Source organism: Strigops habroptila, chromosome 12 (assembly GCF_004027225.2).
Source record: "Strigops habroptila isolate Jane chromosome 12, bStrHab1.2.pri, whole genome shotgun sequence".
Lineage (NCBI taxonomy): Eukaryota > Metazoa > Chordata > Aves > Psittaciformes > Psittacidae > Strigops > Strigops habroptila.
Genome location: NC_044288.2, coordinates 25,539,401 through 25,561,253, shown reverse-complemented (window position 1 = coordinate 25,561,253; position 21,853 = coordinate 25,539,401). Strand labels below are relative to the sequence as shown.

At 39.5% G+C, this 21,853-nt stretch overlaps 1 protein-coding gene across 22 annotated transcripts in view; it reads left to right on the top strand.

The window, feature by feature from the left end:
- The window catches only part of TENM2 (teneurin transmembrane protein 2), a 689,309-nt gene that overhangs the window by 311,078 nt on the left and 356,378 nt on the right, over nucleotides 1-21,853 (top strand). For 3 of the 22 annotated variants that reach the window (XM_030503770.1, XM_030503769.1, XM_030503768.1), the window contains exon 1: nucleotides 11,192-11,752. The exons of 16 other annotated variants lie outside the window; for them this stretch is intronic. In XM_030503770.1, coding sequence (XP_030359630.1) covers nucleotides 11,707-11,752 — 46 coding nt within the window. In that variant the 5' untranslated portion in view covers nucleotides 11,192-11,706. Of the gene's footprint in view, nucleotides 1-11,158; nucleotides 11,753-15,942; nucleotides 15,961-21,853 lie in introns of those variants that run through there. 3 more of the 22 variants (XM_030503772.1, XM_030503771.1, XM_030503773.1) reach the window with 3 other exon arrangements.

The following is a 21,853-nucleotide window of genomic DNA, read 5'->3' as shown; positions in this document are numbered from 1 at the left end:
TGGGGGTACCTACTGCAAACAAAAAGCCATTTTTTTGTATTTGGGATGACTTCTATAGCTGTATTAGTAGTTGTGACCTTAGGTGGTGTTTTCCACTTTGAAATAAAATTACTGAAGCAAGGTATTACCTGAAAAATGAAAAGCTCTGTTAGAATGCTGTTGAAAGTTAACCCAAATGGCACAGAAATGTCATACCTAGTTGATTATAATCATGCTTCTGTGTAGAATGTTATTTTTGTATCTTGCTCTGGTCTGTTTATAACCATTAAGAAGGGAATTATGCATAGTAATGTGTCTAGAATCCAAGGAAGTTGTTTGGCCTGTACATTATAATTTGTATTTGCTGTTTGGCTGCAGGACAGCACAGGAGTCATTATCCACTTAATAAACGAAATAGATGCAACCTGCCTTTCCACTCAGGGAGTGTTGGAATGGGAGCAGGTTACATCAATCACCTGTGCAGGCAGGCAGAGGTAGAAGTGCAGCCTCACTTCCAAGAAGGGTTGTTTGGTTTGTTGGGGGGTTTATTATTTATTTTACTGCCTAGAATAACAATCCTTTCCCAGGAATATGTAGGTGATGCAGTGGCACCTCTTTGGACTGGTACAGCAAGTATGCCCATAGGTGTAAGACTCACGAGTATGCATGGTACAGAGCATGATGAGGATCTAGTATATGCATATGCGGAGGTATGAAAGATACAGCTTAGGAAATTAGCTCAGTGTACTCTGAGGCCATAGGGAGCTGGCTGAGGTAAGATTCCAAGTGGGTGCTTTGCTTAAAGGCTGAAACAGTCAAATGTTGAGTGAGGTCTTTGTAGCCAAAGCAAAAACATTTCCATGTTTGCATATTGTTCTTTGGAATGTGTACTGATTCTGCGTGTCCCTGTCTCCCTCTGTTGTTCAATTTCCTACTCTTTTTTTTTTTTTGTGTGTGTGTGTGTGCTTTTAATGTTTTTTAGTCTTGCTGAATCTTGATCAAGTGGCTAATGGGGCAACTAGATTTTAATAAGGTGTTATTTAACTTAATTTAAAGCCTTCCGTTCTTATTCAACTCTCGTAAAAAGTTTTTTGTTTTTTTGGTTTTTTTTTACATTCGGCGGCAGCGCAGTTAAAAATTCACTGGAATCCTGTTTTTAAAATTGTTAATCTAAAGTGAAAACTATGCACCTTAATTGTTCGCATTACTAGCAGCTATCAGTTGTGCTAATTTTGGTTTTATGCATGAGCAAAGCCCACAGCCTATACCTGGCTCTCTAAGAAAATAAAAGATCTGTTTCTTCAGGCACCTACAGCATCAGCCTTGTCACGCTGATGACTGTGGCGAGACAGAATTGCCATTAGTGTTAGCCCTTTGGCATCTCTTTTTGATCTGTGAGCCCTGCCGAGCTGTTCAGGTATTCATCGCCCATCACAGCGCAACCGGTATCCGAAGGCGCTCTCTGCTCTCTTCTTTCTGGAGCTCCTTCTCCGCTCAGACACTGTCAGTCCTGGTTTATGTCAACCACCGCTCTCCTCCTGCGGCCTTCCCTCGGCAGGGCCATCCTGGGGGCTACGCAGACGCCCATGGTGCGCCAGGTCCAGCGCCACGCGTTTGCTGCTGCCCAAGCGTTCCTCGAGTTCACCTCAGTGACTGGCGGGCCAGGCGCCCAAACGAGTTCACGGGTCTTCTCGTGCCACCTTCTCGTGGCACCGGACGGTCATTTCTCCCTTGTCCCAAAGAAGACCTCGGTGCTGGAAACTCGCTTCAGGCGGGTGTCAGACTCGGGGCGGGGCAGTGCGTGGAGGCCCCCGCCCGCCGTTAGCGGCCTCCCCTCAGCCGTGCGAGGCGCGGGCCCGGCCTGTGATGAGGGACACTGCGCGGGACCCGTCGCCCGGCCGTGCCCGTGAGGGGCTCGCAGCGGGACCGCGCCCGGTCCTCCGGCCAGCGCGGCCCGCGGCGGGGGCAGGCGGCGCAGGGGCGGCCCCCGCCCCGTCCGCAGGTCAGTGCTGCGCCTCGCGCGGGGCCGCCTGGCGGTGAAGGGGCCAGGCGCGGCTCAGGGGCGCCGCCCTCTTCGCAAGGGCTGTTCCGCGGCCGCAGCAGGACGGTGCCGGGGGGCCCGCGGGGCTTTTCCGCTGTGTTGCTGCCGGGGTGCGGCCGCCCCTCTGGGAGGGTGAGTGCGAGAGGGGCCGGAGCGCGGCGGGAGACTCCGCTCCGGGCGGGCAGCGCGCTCCTCTCTGCGGGGTAGGAATTGCCTTAGGAGCGAGGCTGTTCTTGAGGCTTCTGTGTCCGAGAGAAGAACAACCACCGCATGTGCACCCTTCTTTCTCTCCCTCTTTCTCTCCAACATTGAGTTCGGTCAAGTGCTGAGGGGGCCGGCGCAGCCGGGGTTGGGCGGGGGCAGCGGGAGCTTTGGTTTGGGGTGGTGGATCGAGCACCTTTATTCGTAGAGCCTCCGCCTTCAAGGAGTTTCGGCGCTCCCGTGAGCGCGGACGTACCGAGAGTGAACCCCAGCCTCTGTGTAGGTGACACCTGTACAGCAATGCTAAACCTAAATTCAACTGGAAGGGTTTGGGGGCGAAGCCCTGTGTTCGTGGGTCAATAGCCTGAGCGCTGCCATCCTCCTCAGCTGCCGTTTCAGTGAGTCCCGGGTGCCACAACAGGCGTGACCGCGGTACGGACCTAGTGACTGACACCGCTGAGGTGTGGGCTCTCCGGTACGGGGCAGCTCCGCCCGGCCCCGCAGCCTCCTCAACTCTCAGCTTCCTCACGGTTCCCGCGCAGCTGACCCTTATATCGCACGGTGAGGGGAGGCCGCTGCCCCTCCTGCGCTCCGGTCTCAGCAGGGCTGCTCTGTGCGCTCCAGGCCGCGGTTGGGCCTCTGCATCGGCCGCGTTCAGAGCTGCCCCGGGCTGGCTCCCAGCTCCGGAGGGGCAGCGCTGCTTGGCGTGGACGTTGTTTCAGTAGGACGTGTGAGAGAAATGTGTGTGTGTGTGTGTTTTCAGTGACAGGTGGCTTATCCTGCACTAACAGTTTTGACCTGCTACCTTAATGCTAATCAGTTATTTAGTCTTGTGAGCTTTAAGCTTCAGCAGATGTTGAAAGTATTTCAATAACCCCCTTTCGTTGCTCTTGAAGGGCTTCTTGACTAGCATGGAGAAATGTTTCCATTCTGGTGAATACCAGGAAATGTGTTGGAACTACTTAGGCCTTGAATCAGGCATTACCTATGATGATTGATAGAATGGGTTTGGCTAATTCTTATCAAACTGAGAAGCATTTTAAAACCGAAATTCACAGTACTATATGTTTCTTCACAGTTGTTTTTTTTCTTCTTTGTCATGAACATGTACAGGTTGATGACAATTAATGCTCTGTCAATTTGGTGAACAGAAAGCCTGTTACAGTTGAGACAAAAATTAGGTGATATGATGGAGAAAGGCAGCAGAATGTTTAAAGCATCCTTTAAGACTTATGCATTGCATGACTTTAAAAACAAAATCACAACAGCATGGTAATGCTTTACATTATTATAGTTATTTTGAAACCTTAATTGGCAGAAAATCTGTCATAAGGTTATCCATCAGGGATCCAAACATTTTCTCACTGAGGTCAATAAGCACGGTTTTAATAGAGAAAATGGGTTGGGGTTTTTTTTGTGGGGGGGAAGCTTTAAAAGTTCTCATTGGGTGGGTGGAGGTTTTTAAAATGTTATAGCCCTCCCTGATCTCTTCAACAGAGGTTTTCAAAGTACCTTCACAAACCTGCTGTTTTTAAAAGCCTTAACAAAAGGAGGTTCAGAGAAAGACAAAATAGAGGTTATTAAACAATTTGAGCATTATAAGATGGTCTGTCTGGTTTTTTTTTCCAAGACTGGATCCTTTAAATGTCCTGCATTTGGCATTGTGCAAAGAGATGAGCACTTTCCAGGAAACGTGTGTGGTGACTCCGTCATACTGTAGACTGTGGTTCATATCTATTCCTGGCGGCTTCCGGAGGGGTTTTTAGGTATTCAGCATCTGAAATTGTACCATTTTATTCCAGATTTCACAAGTAAGAATCAGGTTATTGTGAAAGAGAGTTGGCTGATAAGTCAAGTTTTGAATTGCTTCTGTGATTGTCACAGGAGAGAGAATGTCAAAAAAATGACAATGGCTGTAATAAACTGGTTGGCTGAAAACTATTAAGAGTAAAAATAGTTAACACTTCTTTCTTTAACTACTTCTATCACTTGTTGGAAGCTGTTTACGGGAAAGCTTTTGCTCTAATATCTCTGACTTCATAAAGTTGAAGAATATTTCAAATAAGAGCGAGATAGTTCACCAGTGCTTTTAGTCAGTTGAGTGGAAGAAATGACACAGCCTCAACTGAGTTTCCATGGAATCAAGATCTGTATATTCTAAAGAAAAAATGGATCTAGGAAAAAATATTGAATGTTGTTCTTAAATTTTATTTTTAAATACAGCAAGTTGCTCATGGCTATTTTTAAGAGAATGAATATACCTAAAAAAACACATCTTGCTATTCATGATGTTGATGTGGTTGCATTTCAGAACTGTGAAACAGTTGTCTTAAAACCCAAACTAAATGTGCATTTATATTTTCTTAATTTTTAGTCATTTCTAATGTAATGTCATCCTCACTCTTTATAGAACTTTTAATATAAATATGCTTTTTTGAACATCTCTGTCACTTTTTAACAATTTACTTCAAAGACTGTGTCTTAAAGTTCTCAAGAATCAATCATGTCAAGTTCTTGCTGTTCTCAACATTCTCATCAGTACTTTACATTTACCAAAGTTTTTTTCAGCCTTTTGCTTCACTGTGCATTGCCTGTTAGTGGTGTGACAGGGATAAAGACAGGAGCAGCTGTTCTGGTTCATACCAAAGGTTCTTCAAAACCAATATCCTACGTCTGCTGAGAGCTGATGGCGTGCCAAGAGAAGTGTTACGAGAGAGCTTTTAAATGCCATATCAAGCCTCCTTGGTGGAATTTTACTCTCTCTTCTGAACCACACTAGACAGAGTAAACCAGACTTTCTCGAAACTACCCACCCTTTCTCCTAGCTACTCATTTGCTTGAGTTATAGCATAGACACAGTGTGAAACTTTTTAATAAAACCCCCTCTTGACTCATGTTGTAAGTAGGACTTTGCACATATGCAGGCAGCAAGTAGGGCCTGTGCAGTTGTTTTTATATGCTGATGTTATGGCAGTGCCTGCAGAGCTGTCTTGCCAGTGTTGCTTCCATCGTTACTACTGTGGTAACTCTTGGTGTAAAGTTAACTGTTTGTTATGGGTCTGTAATATATGTGCAGAAATGTAAGTCCTCAGGATTCTCTAGGGGGTCTTTCAGCTGACCTAGTGGACTTAAAGGCCTTTACAATTCTGTTTCGTGAGATAAGTGTAATTTTAGGTGTCCTGTGTAGGTGCATGTATAGTATGTTATTATGCATTATGCGAAGCAGTTTGAAGCATTTAAGCATTTAATGAACTGCCAGGTGTTACTAGTAGGGTATGACCTAATCCTGTAAGACCTTTGCACTATGAATAAGAAAACTGGAAGTTTGGTGAAAAAATTGTGATCAGGACATGAGTAAACAGGAGCAAGTGTTAAAAAGTAAGACCTTTAGCCCTGTTTTCCATTTCCTTTCCTGTGCCCTGCATTAGAGATGGAGAGCTATTTTTCTGTTTTCATTTTGGAACTTTGTTCTTTAATAACTCTCTTATTTTCTCTCCCCTGCCCCCCACTTCATTTTTTTGGCCACCTCTTGCAGGCTTATTTTCCTTCTCAGGGAAGCCTTCACCATTTGAAAGCATTTTAGGCATCCTTTGCACATGGCGCAGCTCAAGCTCAGCTCCAGGCCAGTCAGAAGCTCTTTGGACCCTGGCATAACAACAAATAATTTAACGAGGTTTCTAGATTTGGTTACGTGCTTCCACACTATCAAGGAAATATGCTTGTGCCAAGATCAGCTCACAAAAAGCATGGTTTTTTGATGAGCCCTGGGTTTTAGGGAATGACAGCAGTGGCCTTTTAATTGGTTGATATCTTTCTGCTTTTTGGCATCTGTATCATAGGCAATGTATATAGCATCTGGAACTGAACTCACAGCAGGAGGAATCTCAGAATAGAAGTCAGCCTTAATATAGGTCAAGTTAGTGCATAGGAAACCAACACATCTTCAAAGCTGTGGCTCACAGAAGTACTGAATGCTCGAGGGTATACTTAAGGCATGAATGTTGCATATTAATTCAGAGGACTGGGCAGTAAAGCTACGCTTTGTTCAGTTTTTAAGTGTGTTGCCCAGTACTCTAAGATAAATTGTATGCTCTGCGAAGCTATGTACTCTATTGACTCTGTAGATTGTACTTCATGTAGAGAACTGAAATTATCTAGTAGCGGAGAAAATCATGTATGAGCCATACAGCTCTTTCCTGGAAGCTGGCCTTTGTCTTTGCAAGCAGAACATACCTATACAGTGTAAAGGAGCTCCCGGCCCATGTTAGGAAGAAATCATGGCAGGCAGACCAGTACCTTGAAGGTAAGTTATTCTTTCCATCCTTAATATTAAGTGAGGCATAGGAGGCTCATGTGGACTGGCTGCCATTTAGGCAGAGATGAAGGTAATCTGTTTACTGCTGTTGTAAAAAACATAACTCTTCTGTGGGAGATACTTCAGGAGTTGTTTGACGTACAGATGACAGTCTTAAAAGGTGTTAGTTTGTGTGACTGTCTTCAGAGCTATAGTTGGAGCAAAATTTCTAAACAGAAATACACGAAGCAGACACTAGTACAAGTTGGTGCCACAGAAGTCTGAATTTTGAAATGTCGTTTTAATGCATATTCCTCTGTGGTTTTACAAGTAAATGGAATGGGGGAAGGGGAAAGGGGAGAATTGCGTGTGCTTTGAAATTGGTATTGCCAAATAACCAGGAAATTACTGATTATCTCCTATTTAGTTCTTCTGTCAAGCAAAATTTACAAAAGTACTTATTTCCATTCATTCATGAAATGACAGATTTCATAATAACACTCTATGAAACAGAGAAAACTAAAAATTAACCATATAAACAAAAAACAACTGATGTATTAGTTATTATCGCTTACTGAGGTGACAGTGATAAAAATCTAAGATTATTTTCAGTAGCCGTTAAGAAATCCCTACGACTCAGAGCTAAATGACAAGCTGCTTCTGCTGGTGTTTTCTCTTTGTTTCCCTTGCATAGCACTTGGCTATTCTATCGTGTAACACCAGCAGTCACAGATAAATTTGTTCAACCATGCATATAGTGAGTAAGGTTGTAGTGTTTGGACCAAATGGAGGTCATAAACAATTTTAATTTATAATGAGCTATCACATGTATTCAGTTGTGCTCAAAAAGCAGTATTTAAGTGGTTTTATAATTCATACCAGCAGTAGCATCACATGTTTTCCTTCACCCTGCCAGGATGTTACATGTAGCTTATGCTTGTGGCAAGGTCTTTAACTTGTGCCTCTCACCAGTAAAATTATGTCTGATTGTGACACTGCTTTTACTGCACCAATTTAATTTCTTGTCGTAAATTGAGTCCTGGGAAGTTAAGTATAGACAATATAAGACACAGAGGATTTTCTTTCTGCCTCTGTTCTAGCCCTTGTGCTATTCTGTTGTATTTCCTCTGAGCAGTGAACAGATCGCAGTCCAGGGAATGGTGGTTGGGGAGGGATGAAAGGCCCCACAGTGTCATTCTACTTTTATAGTGGTTGTGGTGTAAGAAAAAGATCCAAAGGTATTATTGAAGCAAGGTTTGTGGGGGAAAAGGTGGTATGTTTTATTAAACCAACCGATATAACTGAAGAAAAACCTGCTTGCAGACAGTCTTTCTACAGGTCTGAAAGAGAAAAAACCAAAACAAGAGGTTGGAAAAATTAGTTCTTTGTTCGTGCGTTCCAACTAGCAGAGAAAAAGTCTTTGCTAGGTGTAAAACAGAAGGATATTGGTAAGTGGTCATTAGCTCTTTTGCATAGCTAGAGGCTTTCATTCAGCTCCGAAGGATATGTAGGCAATGAGTGTTCCTGGCCAGTAGACCTGTTAATGAGCAGGAGTATTTTTGCAGTCTTTTGCCACTTGATTTCCCCATTATTTGCAGCCCTAATGCTCCATGTTCTAGATAACACTGTCGCTGTGTTTTTCCAGCAGGGAGCTGTGGGAGGGGGATTCAGCATCATTGAAACAATGCAATGTGTTGAGTGTTCTTCCCTGCTCTATTGCTATGCAAGTTTTAAGTCTCAGACATAGAGTATGTGTTTGCGTGCAGGCTAATGAAATCCTGGACCTCAGACAGAGGAATGATCCAGACTTCTAGTAGAGTAGAGAAGGGATCAAGAAGTTTTCTGTGATTAAACTCAACTTGGCTTCCTCAGGTAAGATTGAGGGAAAGCTCTGATTAGTTGTTTTCTCTGTAATATTGAAAGTACAAAAAATGGGCTGGAAATCAGTTATTTATAACTCTGCACAAATTGTCATTACTGGTACCTCGTATTGTGTAGTTATTTTGTAATGTTCTGTGGTGTGCTGCCTGTGTGCTGCTGGAGCACTGCTTGGGCAAGCTGAAGTGGAAGCACATTTAACAGCAGTAAAATACAGTTTTGCATTCCTGTTCGTCAGAGACCTAGCCTGTCTTAGAGAAATGTGGCTGATTTATAGAATAACTTAATTCCATAGGAGAATAACTTGCTTTGCTCACTGGAGCTGTCAGGGCTCAAGCAGTTCAGTGTCCAAACATTTTTTAGTTCAAACACAAGGTCAGTTCTTGTAGAAAAGAATTTATTTAGTATAATATTTGAGCTTATGCTTAGTTTTAGCCACACAATCTTGTATCTTTCATGAAAACGAACAAACAAACTGCGTGCATGCTTTCAAGTGGTTTGTTGACGCTGGATGTAAATGCAGAGGTTTGATTGCCTTGTGAATGTGTAGATAAGCTTGTGAGACTGAATAAATACTTCTAGAAGTAGGCATATATGTGTTTGTGGTTTTTGAGAATTGTTGTCATCAATATAATCTAGTACATTGTAAGATAGGAGGAAACTGCTTATCAAGACTTCCATGAGAAAAGCAATTTACCAATAAGAGTGAGAAATACAAAATGAAGTGGGAAATAGCCAGGAAAGATCTCTTACTTCATTGTTCCTGTTTCTCATTTTAAGTGTGCGTACGCATGTGCCTATGGACACGCTGCATAGATGGAGTGAACTTCTTATAGCAACTTCTATAAACTTGTTTTTATTTTTCTTTTTAAAAGGTAGCTAGACACTTCCATTACAGCAGTTACTAATCATGCTCTGGAAAAAATTGCAGTGTCTGAACACATGGATCTCTATTTCTTCTTCCTCCTCTTGTCCCCCTGAATCTTCAGGTGGTGTTTATTTCCTTCATGTCTGGAAGAGATAACAGGAGGCCTTTAAAGCAGCTACACTGTTTCGATTAGATTCCTTACACCAACAGAGCAAGGAGAAATACTTGATGTAAACCATCACACAAAATGCTCCGTTGCTAGGTCAGGCTAACGCTGTATTGATACACATACGGAGAGAGGTTTAAAAGCTCAGTGTTCTTGTGAATATTTTTCTCCTTGTGGTAAGTTTTACTCTTAGCTCATATAATGAAGGTTGCTCAAGAAGATTAGTGAGAATCTGATTGTAATGAGTCCATATTTATGAAAATGTATTGCTAACCCCCAGGGGACAAAAAATAAGAGGTGAAACACTGAAGCAGTCACAAATTTAGCAGTAAGTGTGGGGTAGACAGTTTGCAAGCTTAGAGTTGTTTTGCAAGTTTTACTTTACAAATATGAAAACTGGATTCTGGCTGCTCAGAGCTTAATATGATGGTTTGTAGGGAGATTCTGGGGGTTAACATTCCTAGAAAAACATCAATTCTTGTAAAATTTCTTGCACAATCATATATAAGTACTCAGTGTTGAAGTTGGCCACTGATTCCCTGATAATCATTCATGAATTCATATTCATAACAACCTCTCTGGAATGGGAAATCCTGACAGAAAAGGATGTAGAGCTGTTAAAACTTCTTTTTTTTTTTTTTAATACTAGCTAGGTACCTTAAAACACGGATGCCTGAATGTAGCACTATGTGATCTGCATTATCTAGCGTGCTCTACAGTTGAGATCTAGATTCAGATTTCCAGAATCTTATGCCATTGACATAGTCCTTGCTTTTCCCTAACAGAGTTGAGATGCTGGGATCCAAGGGGAGGCCCAAGTAGGATGCTGCAGCAAAGGGAAAGTATGTTCTTTTGCCGATTTGTTCACATTCCTGCTGCCCTCTTAACCTTCTATCTCCATGTAATATCCAAGTCTGATTGTGGACTTGTACTGGTTCTGCAGTCCAGTCTTATGCCTTTTGGCCAGCTGACCAATTGCCAGTTGGCTAAAAGTCTGATTGCCTTTACCTTAAAAAGGTAAAATGTATAAACAAAGCAAATTACAGAAGCTGTCCTAATGTTACACATGGTATATGTAGTTAGAAAACCCTGTCAACAACACAACCCTCCCTCACCACCACCCCCCACATTTTGCATGAAAATGAACCCTACTTGTCTGAGGAGTTACGTGTGAACCTTTTTTTTTTTTTTTGTAATTCAAATTTTTAAATGTAGTTTTTAGCTCCTAATTGCCTTTTTTTAAACAATTTGAAATGTGATTGGGTCTCTGATGGGTTCCTTTAAAATGTTACTTGTGGGTCACATTTTTTCTTCTACTACTTAGTGCAGCTTCATATAGAAATAACAAGACAAACAGCAGAAACTGTCCGTAATACCTTTTTGTTTTAAACACGCATTTATCAATGCTAATATGTTTTGTTGCTATGAAAACTCAGTTATCAACATTAAACATTTGTTCAGTCATTTGTTTATCAGTGGCAGTTTGTTAGTAGTTATAAGTAGAATTCCATCTGCCAGTGAAACTATATTGTAAATTGGTGAGGAAATTAGCAGCTCCTGGGGTTTGGGGGGGGGGGGGAAGGCATCTTTCCTAATGAATAGATGAACTTCATTGCACATAAATGCATCTCTCGAAGATGGTTGAGGGGAGTCTCAGGTATACTGCACACAAGTATGCCAATCAGGCAAAACCAGGCACACATTGTGATTATCTCAGTTTTCAAACCTGGAAGAGACAAGAGTGTGTTGCTAAATGAGAGAGGCAGTATGTCATGCTCACTGAGATAAAAACAGAAGCTGCCAGACACTTTGGCTTTATTCTGTGAATTCTTTGCTTCAAAACTCTCCTATCTTTTCTTCATGCTTATTCTCCCTCACAGTCTCATTCTTTCTCTTTCTCTCATTGCTGTCTCGATCTCTCTCTTATTGTTCTCTCCCTCTTTTCCTGTCTTTGATGCACATACGTTGTCACATTTCATTGACTCTCCCCTCTTCTCTGTTCTTACACTTACGCCTAGTGGTGCTTTAGCCAGAGCTTGCAGCCTCTCAGGCGAGTTTTAGTCATGTGTGAAGCTCAGTTTGATCGAGCGCTCCTTTTCTGCCTTTTCACTCTTGCAAAAGATTAAAAGGTGGCGTCACATCGCTCCCCTGCTCTTTCCCGCAGGAGGGACTTTAAAGGGACAACAAAAACTAATCACTTTCAATAAGCGTTTTCTTGCAAAAAAAGGGACTTAGCTGTGCAATTTGAGGCTGGTGGTGAAGATTGGGAAGGCTAGAGGATGCTTCATACTGCTAACAAGGGAAGGAAGCCTTCAACTGAGGCAGGTAAGAAGTGCCTGAATCCGAATGTTTTATGGAGTGGCTTGGTCAGAGCGGTAGATTTTCAGCATTTTGTAACTGAGGCAAGCAACTGCAGCAAGAGGCAGCATCGGTGTCGTATCAGATTTCTTTTGTTTAAGATGTAAAGTATGTGCTATAATTTGAATTAGAAATGGGTTTGTGAGGATGCTGTATTCACACTGAATGATTGTTTTCCCCCCCTTTTCTCTGTGTATCAAAATAAATCAGAGAACCAGCTTTTGTGAAAGCTGGACTTTGCTTAAGGTTACATTCAGTGCTGAAATCTCAATATAAGAAAAGCTTTAGAGTCTTACAAGCCTCGGGGAGCTTAGCATTCTGCGATTTGGTTGCAACAGCTGAACTAAAAATTAATTGTACTTATTTACTATTTATTCACTAAAGTAAAAATCTAACACTGAGTTTGGGTCTAGGTGAATATGGTTTGTTTGCCTGGCATTTCATCGGATGAATGGCTATACCCTTTTACACATATACTGTAAAACCTATTTTGTGTTTATGTTTTGTAAATTGAGATTAAGTAACATCCTGAATGAAATACGTGACTAAAACTCATAAAATGCATCTGTGTTTAGTAAAGCAATCACCAAATTAGAATAATGGGTTTATGTCAGTTGTCAAATGGAGTTAACTCTGAAAGTGCTGTCCACAAGTACACTTGGATTACAATAAAGGGCTTTGTGCTTAACAGTTATTGAGAGGAGCTAATTTATCAGGCAAAGCTTATGAACTTAAGTCTTGCGATAATATAAAATTATATAGCTGAAAGTGCTTGTGGTTTGTGGAAACATGCCCTTTTATTCTCTATAAAAATACATTGAGGCTCTATAGGGATTACCAAGGCAAAAATAATTTTAATTACTTTTTAAATGTTACATTTCATTAAGTGCTTTTTATTCACAACTGGAATATTTAGCTGCTGGGACTTCTGTTTGTGGTCTTCACTGGCTTTAGTGCCTTTTTCTTCTCTCCCCACATTTCTGCGCTTACATTTTACAGTTGCTCTCCGTATGAGCAAACTAAGATACCAAATAGTAGGAAGGGATTCTGAGCAGCAGTGATGTTCTGAATTTCATTGTCATACTGGAAAGTGAACAAGCAGTCAAGGATGGTTAGACCATTATTAGGGATTCAAGGAAAAGCAAACAATTTTGCAGTGATCAGTTATTTGTAAAAGTAGAGTTCTAGTTAACCGTCTCTGAAAGCAGGGCTGTGGAAAGCAAACTTTATAAGCTGTCAGAGTAAACAGTGATGGGTAGGTTTTAGTGTTGCAGACCTACAGAAGAGCATACTGCAGGTGGAAATTAATATGTTTACTTGAGAACTTTTGTCTTTATGCAAGTTTACCCTAATGACTTGAGTCTTGCATGCAGACGTACGGATGCATGGTGCTATGTACCTTGCAAAATCCAGTGGCAGTGCTTTGTGTACAGTTGCAGTAGCTGGTTTTACAAGATAGGTAGTGAGAAGCCACCGCACAGCTGAATAGGATCAAGCCCCAGGGAAGCCTTGTCTCCCATCAGTGTAAAGGGACTCTGTGCATTACTACTTTACCTTTGCTGGTATTTAATAGTACATATTAAGCCTCATCTATAGACTCAATATCAGACAAAAGAACTTGTAACTGTTTCACTGATTTGTAGTGGACATTTTACTTTTAAACTATAGTTTTGCTGAACTTCTTTATTATTTGGCATTGGAATTGCCATTGTGCCTCTCTTTCACCTTTAAAAATGTTCCTATGCATTTTCCCAAGCTCTTTGTATGCTTCAGATCTGTTTGAAAGCATGTTGGATCAAACCAAAATTGAGTAACTTGCCTGGCAAAAATGGCAGTCCTGGATGTAATGTGGTACTTTAAATGGTATTTGTGACTTAAAGTATGTGTAAGTGTAAATGGTAGATGACTTTTGATATTAATTAGTCATGAAAAAATTGCTCCTTATGAAATGGCAGCAAACTAGAAGGTTGAAGACAAGCTAACTTGATCTCTTTGAGCCTGGAATGCGGGATCTCAATTGCAGATCGTTTATCTCTCCTTTTGGCATTTGCTAACTCTGCCCTACTAGATGTTAAATGGGTGATTAATAGAAATAGCAGCATTTTACTGATGTTCCAGTAGATGTTGCTGGAGAGCAAAGGAAAGATTACTTCATAGAGAGGAAAAGAAATGCAGTGGGATTACAAAATCCAAAGAAAAATCTCAAAGTGAATGGTTACACAGGCAGTTGGTAGTTTAATTATATGAGATCAATATTTTTTTACATCATGATCCTAGGTCTATTCAGTCCGAAAATCTGAAGAAATATATGTGCTGAAATGAGGCACATGTAGAGAAAACTGCCTGTCTTTTAAGGCTTTTAGTTTTCACTTACCACTTTTAACATTTTATCACTAGTATTAACATTGTTTCAAATACATGTTTTTGCGGAGGAAGGGCGGGAAGAGTGTCCCTAAAAGTCTGTTGGTTTGTTTGGGGTTTTTTTAGTGCCTGCACTAAATACAAATGTTTACTTATAAATTAAGAAATGAAATGCATGCAACCTCAAAATTAGAATTCCAATGCAGTGAAGTTGCTTTCCTCTGAGAACAGTAAGAGCTTACCAAATCAACACATAATAGCGAAAACCCATTCTCTTTCTTAATTTGTATGTTCATTTTTTTTATTTGTAATTTTATTTTTTTATTTTTATTATATTTTTTAGCTATGAACAGTTGTGAGTTACCATCTTCTGTGCTTATGTTCTGAGAGAAATCCTGTGATGAGTCTCGGATCAATAAATTCTAGAGTAACTAATGGCAAATGCATGGGTAGGAAGCTGAGATGGCCTGTGCTAAAACTACTGGTTTATTAATTAATCTGATCAAATGATAAAGCAGTCCCAAAGGATGGAGGATCCCAGTATACAGGCACTAACTGATGCAATTTCAGGCAACCACTGACCTCTATCTGTGGGAATACTTATTTTTGGAGATGATCATCAGCCAGAACTGATTTCAAATTCAAACCAGTAATGAGTGTTGTGTTGGGTTTTTAATCCTAGCTTTTCATGTCAAGTAGGATTAACATGCAAAACTTGGGCTAGTCGTAATAAAAATGTGATCTCTCTGCATTCACCTGGTTTGTACCTATTTTTACCTTAAATAAAAAAGAAAAAACAAGAATTGGTTGAAGACGTTTTTGAGAAGATATTTCAGGTTTTGGAATTAAAATTACTATATTTAACTGAATTTTATAATAGATAGCAGCATGGCTTTATTCAGTTTGCTACTTAATGTGTAAGAAAAATTCAGCGTCTGCTTATAATTTGAGAAAACAGAGAGAAAAAATGCGTGGCAGATCTCTGAAGTCATCTCCCAGGTCCTTTGCATTGGAGGTTATTTATTGTAATTTGGGTTTAGTATTTTGATGGGCTTTGGAGGGTGTGAACCCCAAAATTACTTTATTCTGACAAGCTTTAGGTTGATGTTTTTTTCTCACACAGATGTGCTATTGCCAGTAGGGCTTTTTCTTAATGTTCTGCTTCTTTAATTTATTGTTGAATTTGTGCATGCCTACAACTGTGCACATACTGAGGCAATTCCTTAACCTTCAGAAAACTGGCTGCATACTTTGTATGTGGAAGGAGTGAAATGTTTTTGTGTTTCATGAGTGTGGCTTAGGAAACACTAATGCTTATACATATTTACTGAACAGTTGTGTGTTTTTATGCTCAAACTTAGAAGTTCCTAGGGCTTTAGAGACAATTAGCAATCGATATTGAACACTGTGCATCTCAGCTGGGCATGGCCAGAAGTTCATGAGCACTTTTATATCTTTACAGTTCTATGTCATTCAGAAAAATAAGCCTGACTGTTGCCGGTGCAAGAATATTACCAGAATTATGTTCTTGTACCTTCCCTACTTCAGTTTACTTTCAGACTTGTCAGTTCAATGAAATCGTACGTAATTTAGTTTAAAAGATCGTAATATGTCATCAGTTTCTAAAGAGAATTCCCTGTTGAAAACATTGGCAAATTCAGTTTAAAGGCTTATGACACACTATAGCCCTAAGGAATAAACTTTTATCTTTGTATTTCTCAGTTCTCAAAGTCATGAAGAGACAAGCAAGCATACTTGTGTAGTGGAATTCTATTTATGAGTACACTATGAAAATCTCAGAATAGCTGAATAGGGTAAGTAATTCTGGCCATAATTGAGCCTAATGACACATTTCCCAGTAGCAACAACATTGTATTTCTAGGTTTGTCTATGGATGCTTATGTGTGTATAAAGAAACACATAAATCTGAATATGTATTTTAATTTAAGCCCATTTTTAAATACATACCTAGTCTCACATTATTAGAATACAGGAGGAATGGATGTCTAAAAGTTTGCAGTAATTTATTGAATTATAAAACCATGGATCTGTACATAGGAAAGTGTACTGCAGATAATAGTAATTTAATGATGGAAGCTTGTTTCAAATGCCTTTGTATAATTTGTTCTGTCACTGTGATAGTTTCATTAAAGTTTGATATAAGGTGAATAAAAATAATTAAAGAAAATAGAACTAGTGTTTGGCAATGAAGTTGTCTTAAGGATGATACTTCTGAAGAAAGAGACCTGGATATATATTTTTCCTCATTTATGTTGAAGTAACTCCTAAGTAACTTAAAGTTTTAGTTCTGTTTGAGCTGTATTGTGTAAAATATATTTAGCCAATGCAATTCTTAATCTATGCATGCAATTTTTGAAAGACAGAGAGTTCAGTTTCTATCTATAGTTTATATTGATTTAATAAAATTCAACCTGTAGCTCAGCTGATTCCAAATCAAATAGAATTTATATCTCTTATCATGTGCAATATGGTTATAACAGTGTAAAATGTTGCATAAAAAGCTCTGTCTCCCCCACCCCCAACCCCAAAGTAATCAGATAATCTTCCTAAACTTCCGGTTGCCTGTGAGATTCCAGAAGACAAAGTTGTATGAAAGCATATTATGAGTGGTCCTTCTCTATAAAACATTAGCAGTATTAGAAAGCCCCTTGTATGTTTTCTGGGCATTTTGCTGTGAAACTTGATACAAAGTATTTTCAGTTGGAAAATGTGCCTTGAAAATTTCACATTAGTTTTGTATTTGTGGTAATGGTTTTTGTTATACTTGACCACAAAGTATTACCAAGTAATGGCTCATAACAATGTCAGGTATGCTAATACTGTTATAGAGTCACATAGTCTTTTCTGCTCCCCTCGTTTCTCTTTATTATTGGATTAATGTCTATTTTTAATAGGGTTTAGTTGACAAATTCAACTCCTTCAGCCCTTTCTGTTTGGTCTAAATGTCAAACCCAACCAGGCTTTTGTACAGTTTTTTCCCTGGCAACAAAATGGAGACAAGGAGGCTGCTGGAAGGTGTTCCCATTTGGTGGGGAGAGGAAGTGTTGATACTGAGTTGAGAGAGACTTGCCTTCTCTCCCTACATGCAATAATGCCTATCTTTCAATAACTAGGAGCTTCTGAGTTTGTGGCATTCCCTTCCTGGCAGGCATTCATGCTTAAATGAAACCTGGAATATCTCAATATTTATATTCATACTTGTAGCTTAATTCTGTACATAAAAGATAAAGGAGGCTGTGGTGTGTTTGGGCTGGAACGACACAGAAAGGAAAAAATAGCAAGAGGTTTTTCATGTCTAGAAAACACAGGAAAGAAAATGTTTCTAAGAACAATTTGTGATTTGAGTAAAAACTGTAGCATCAAATACTGCATACAGATTTCTCTGAAGTCAGTCTAGTATGACATTGCTCCAGTATGTGTACATGCACATAAATAATGTATATGTGCTATACATATATACATACAGTCTCTAGAGGTCAGTAGAATGTAAGGAATGGGCAGATGTTCAGTTTTTCTAATATGAGACTTCAAGATGCAGCATATCAGTTGTTGCTACCTAGAAAAGATGAATACGTTTCTAATGAAATTTGGAAGTGAAGTAATTAATCAGAGTTAACAAAGAGCTGAATGAAAGACAATCATGTCTGTCTTGTCTATCTTGTTGTGGAAATGAGCGTAAATTATTAGTTTTGGGAAAATTTGTGATAAATGCTCATTTACACTCTAAGAAACTTGACAGAAATCCAAACCATGATTATCATATTATAGTTCATTATATTGCATCTCCTTACTACCTTTTTTTTTGGAGAGCATGTTTTGGACTGACTGAAATAAAACTCAAAATGGTCTTTTGAGACAGCATGTGTGAAATGCCAATCAAATCAGGACTACAGTGCAGGCAGCACGTTTTCTTTCCATGTTTACCCAGTCAGCCTTGGCCAGCCTTAGCAAATTATTTGTTTTATCCTTGTTCACCACCTTCTAAAATGAAATCTTCTGCATGAGCTTATCACTTGGGCTTGAAGATTCTTCTTTCTTTTTTAAAATTGTTTTGATAGTTCCTTATTATAAGCAGCAAGTTTAGGGGTATTTTTAATATACCATGACTTGATTTTGTTTTGTTTTCTGGGAAACTAAGCAAATGTAGAACTTTTATCTCTGAAAGAGTTGGTTTGAATTCTAATTTATGCTGCAAGTGAGAAGTTTTGTGTTTCTAGTGGTGTTTTGTAGATCTAACATAAGAGTCTAAACCAACTATAATTCTGTGCTAAAGAATAGTTGAGGAAGGTAGGAAAGGGTGTTACAGATGGTTGTTTCAAGGAGATCTGCAGTAGAGCAGGCAAGCAGGGTGTGCAGGTTTTTAACATATTTGTTTATTTGTTTGATTCACAATTATTATGGTGTGGGTGCAGAATTTCAAATTATATATTGAAAAAATCAACTTCTGAGCAATGAAAGTATGTGAGCCAAGTGAACAAGAAAGCAGATGTTCTAATAGGTGTACTGATTCTGGAACGTATGCAAGTACATTGTGTTATGTTTCCATCCTATCTGGAGGAGAATGATAAGCTGGTTCATTACATTATGGAACTGATTTTTTTTAGTCAGTATCAAGCCAAAAAGATACTGGAATCTGAGTGTACTGTAGTGGACACAGAAATAATAAGCTTTATTAAACTGATGGCATTCTGCTAGCAACAGTTCAGTTAAGTGGTGATACATAGAGGTGATGAAGGTATCAGAGAGACAATGGCACCTGGTGAGTGTACGTGGATGCAGCGCTGTCTAGATTGTGGCATTTTATTTCTTTGTGTTTCCTAACATCATATTTCTTCTCATCTTTATAAGAAGCATCTGAACAGAAAAAAAAAAGACTTCTAAGACTTATTCATACTCACAAAGCTTTAATTCACCAACCACCGATCAATTGTTTTTCATCTCTAGTCCAGTAGTTCTCAAAAAGTGGAACTGGCTAGTATGTATCCATAGCACACAAATTATTGTTCAATTCGATCATGATTGTGCTGGAACATGTCCTGTCAAGGCATACTTGCATGGCAAAATGTACTAACATAGCTTTAGCAGTCTCTGAACATCACTGTGGTTAATGTGGCTTTTAGCATCTTTGAAGCTGCCTGCAGTTGCTGCCTAACCACACTCCCTATACTAATAAAAAATAAATAAATTCTGGTTTTCTTTCCCCACTGTTCTTTGAGTGTACCGAAATTTTTCTTTTAAGCATTAGATGTGACAAAGCACAGATGATGTGAAAGTGAAGCTCAAACTTCATTGTATCTGCTTTTGGAGGAGCGGAAATACTTATCAATTCTAAATTTCATTAAATGTAAGATTTTAACACAAACTGTGGAGGTAATGAAAGATGTACTCATATTCATTGTTATTATGTTCTGATAATGATAAATAGTGACTCTGCATGGTCTTCATTGAAGCCTGGTGGCTCTTCACATAAACAGCACAGGAAAGTTTGAAGATCAGCCTGGTCCTGGTATGTGAAGTTGCAGTATCTAAATATATGAAAACGTCACCTCAGAAGAGAAGATTATGTGTCTACATGAAAGAGGTCTAGGTCCACAGCTAAACAACCTGCTTCTCCTTCCCCATTGCTTGGGTTCCAAGCAACATGCTGCTGAGAAGGCAGGAGGCTTGTGGAAAAGCTGGTGTTTTCAATCCATTGCAGAGACACATACAGTCCATTTGGCATTCCTTTTCATGCCTCCTTACTATTTTTCAAGGAGTTGGCAAGGAGGCTGGTATTAAGCTGGTGGGTTCCCACTCAAAGCAAGTGCCTCACTGAAGCATGGGAGAAGATGACATTTTTAGAAAGAAAGCTAGACTAAACTCAGTTTCCATTGGACACTGCTGGGTTCTGAGAGAGGGACTTACTAGGCAATTGACACCTGGAGAACCACCGTCTTGGGGAATACCTGTTTGTTTTCTGTTTTAAGCACAAAGAAACTAGTATGAATGCTTGTGGGGGCAAAACTGAGTGTCAGAATTATCACTTTTTAAAAGTGCATCTGTTTTAATGTGCTTTTTTTCCCATCAGAAATGTAAACAAAAGAATAGTGGAATGTGGTGGTTTAGATCCAGCAGTGTTGATGGCGGGTATTTAAGTGAGGTGTATTTTTGGTTTCAGGAATGTAAGGAGTGGATTGCATCTTACTGTGTGAGAATGGGGAATAACTGGATACAGCAAAAATACAGATTATTAGATTCTATCTTAAAAGGACCTAAGAAAATAGTCTGCACGTTCACCTTTCAAAAATATATAAACTGGTGTTTTAAGAAAATAGTTAAGATAATAGTGGGCAGAGTAAGTATGTGTTTTACACTCTACACTTGAAGGTATGCTATTGAAGAATGATGGGTTCTTTTGAATTTACAGCCTAGTAGACAAACCATTTATGGGTAATCATAATATTAATAAATAATCTGTGTGATTATCTGTGATTGGGGAGAATGTAATTTCATGAATCAATTGGTCTCATAGTTCTGTGCTCACTGTTTTATCTCTTTGTGGCAAGAGGTGTGTGCTTAGAAAACAGGATGAAATTGCTCACCTTCTAAAACAAATACTACAGAAACGAGAGAATTATGTGCAAACTTGAGTAACCATGACATTTGGATGTAAAGAAATATGAAATGACAGTAATAACCAGTATCACTGTAAAATTACAAATTATTTCTATTTAAGTGGTTTCATTTTTCTACACACATTTTAAAGTCTGTCACCATAAGCTGTTGACTTCATCTCAAATGCATTCTGCAGCATTGACAGTTGTTGTGGATTTGTTAATACTAAATCAGTAATTGTTGGCTTTGAAGAGGGATCCAGCATCTTCAGCAAAAGCTTATTAAACTGTAAAATATGGATTGCCTTTACCCTAATGGCCTCTGAATCCTATTACCATCCCATTAGAGAGTGTGGGATTTTAGTAATTCTGTTGTTGTTTCCAGTGGGCAGTGAGTACAATGGGAAGGGCAGGGGTTAATGCAATTCATCTCCTGTAATAGTGTAACAGTGAGTCCTTTATCATTCAATGGGAGGCTTTTCCTTAGAGCAGGGAGAGTGGCTTCAACCAGAACTACCCCTCCCCCCCAAAAAACCCCACCCAAACTCCCTAGAGATTTCCTTCATTACCTCCACTTTGTAAACAGAATAGAAATGAGTAAGTTGATAAATAAGTGCCAAGTAGGCTGCAGTCTAGAAGGATTTTCAATTGCTGTCATTATGCCAAGAGGTATATTGAAATACCTCTTCAGTCAAGATCATTATATTTTTAATTATTTAATTGCATTGATACCGTAATATTCATCTTGGTTTCCAAAACCATGAAAACACCTTATTCCTTTCCTCAGGAATGTACAGTGTGATAAGCGTGAACCAAAGTGTAAAGCAAAGGAGCAAAACAAGTGGTGTAAGTGGCAGGAGTGAAAGTTTTGTATGTGGAATGACAGTTGCTTATTTTGATCTGTATAAACTACCTCAAGTGATAGTACATCCTACTATAGGAGTGATTTCTTCAAACTTCACAGTAGAAAGGAATATGGAGCATTAATAGTTACCAGGTGGAGGCAGAAAAAGTCCTGTGTTGGAGGTTCTGTCTGCCCTCAGTACTGAATGAGGCGAACATGGAAAGTTTTCAGCATCTGTTATGATTTTTT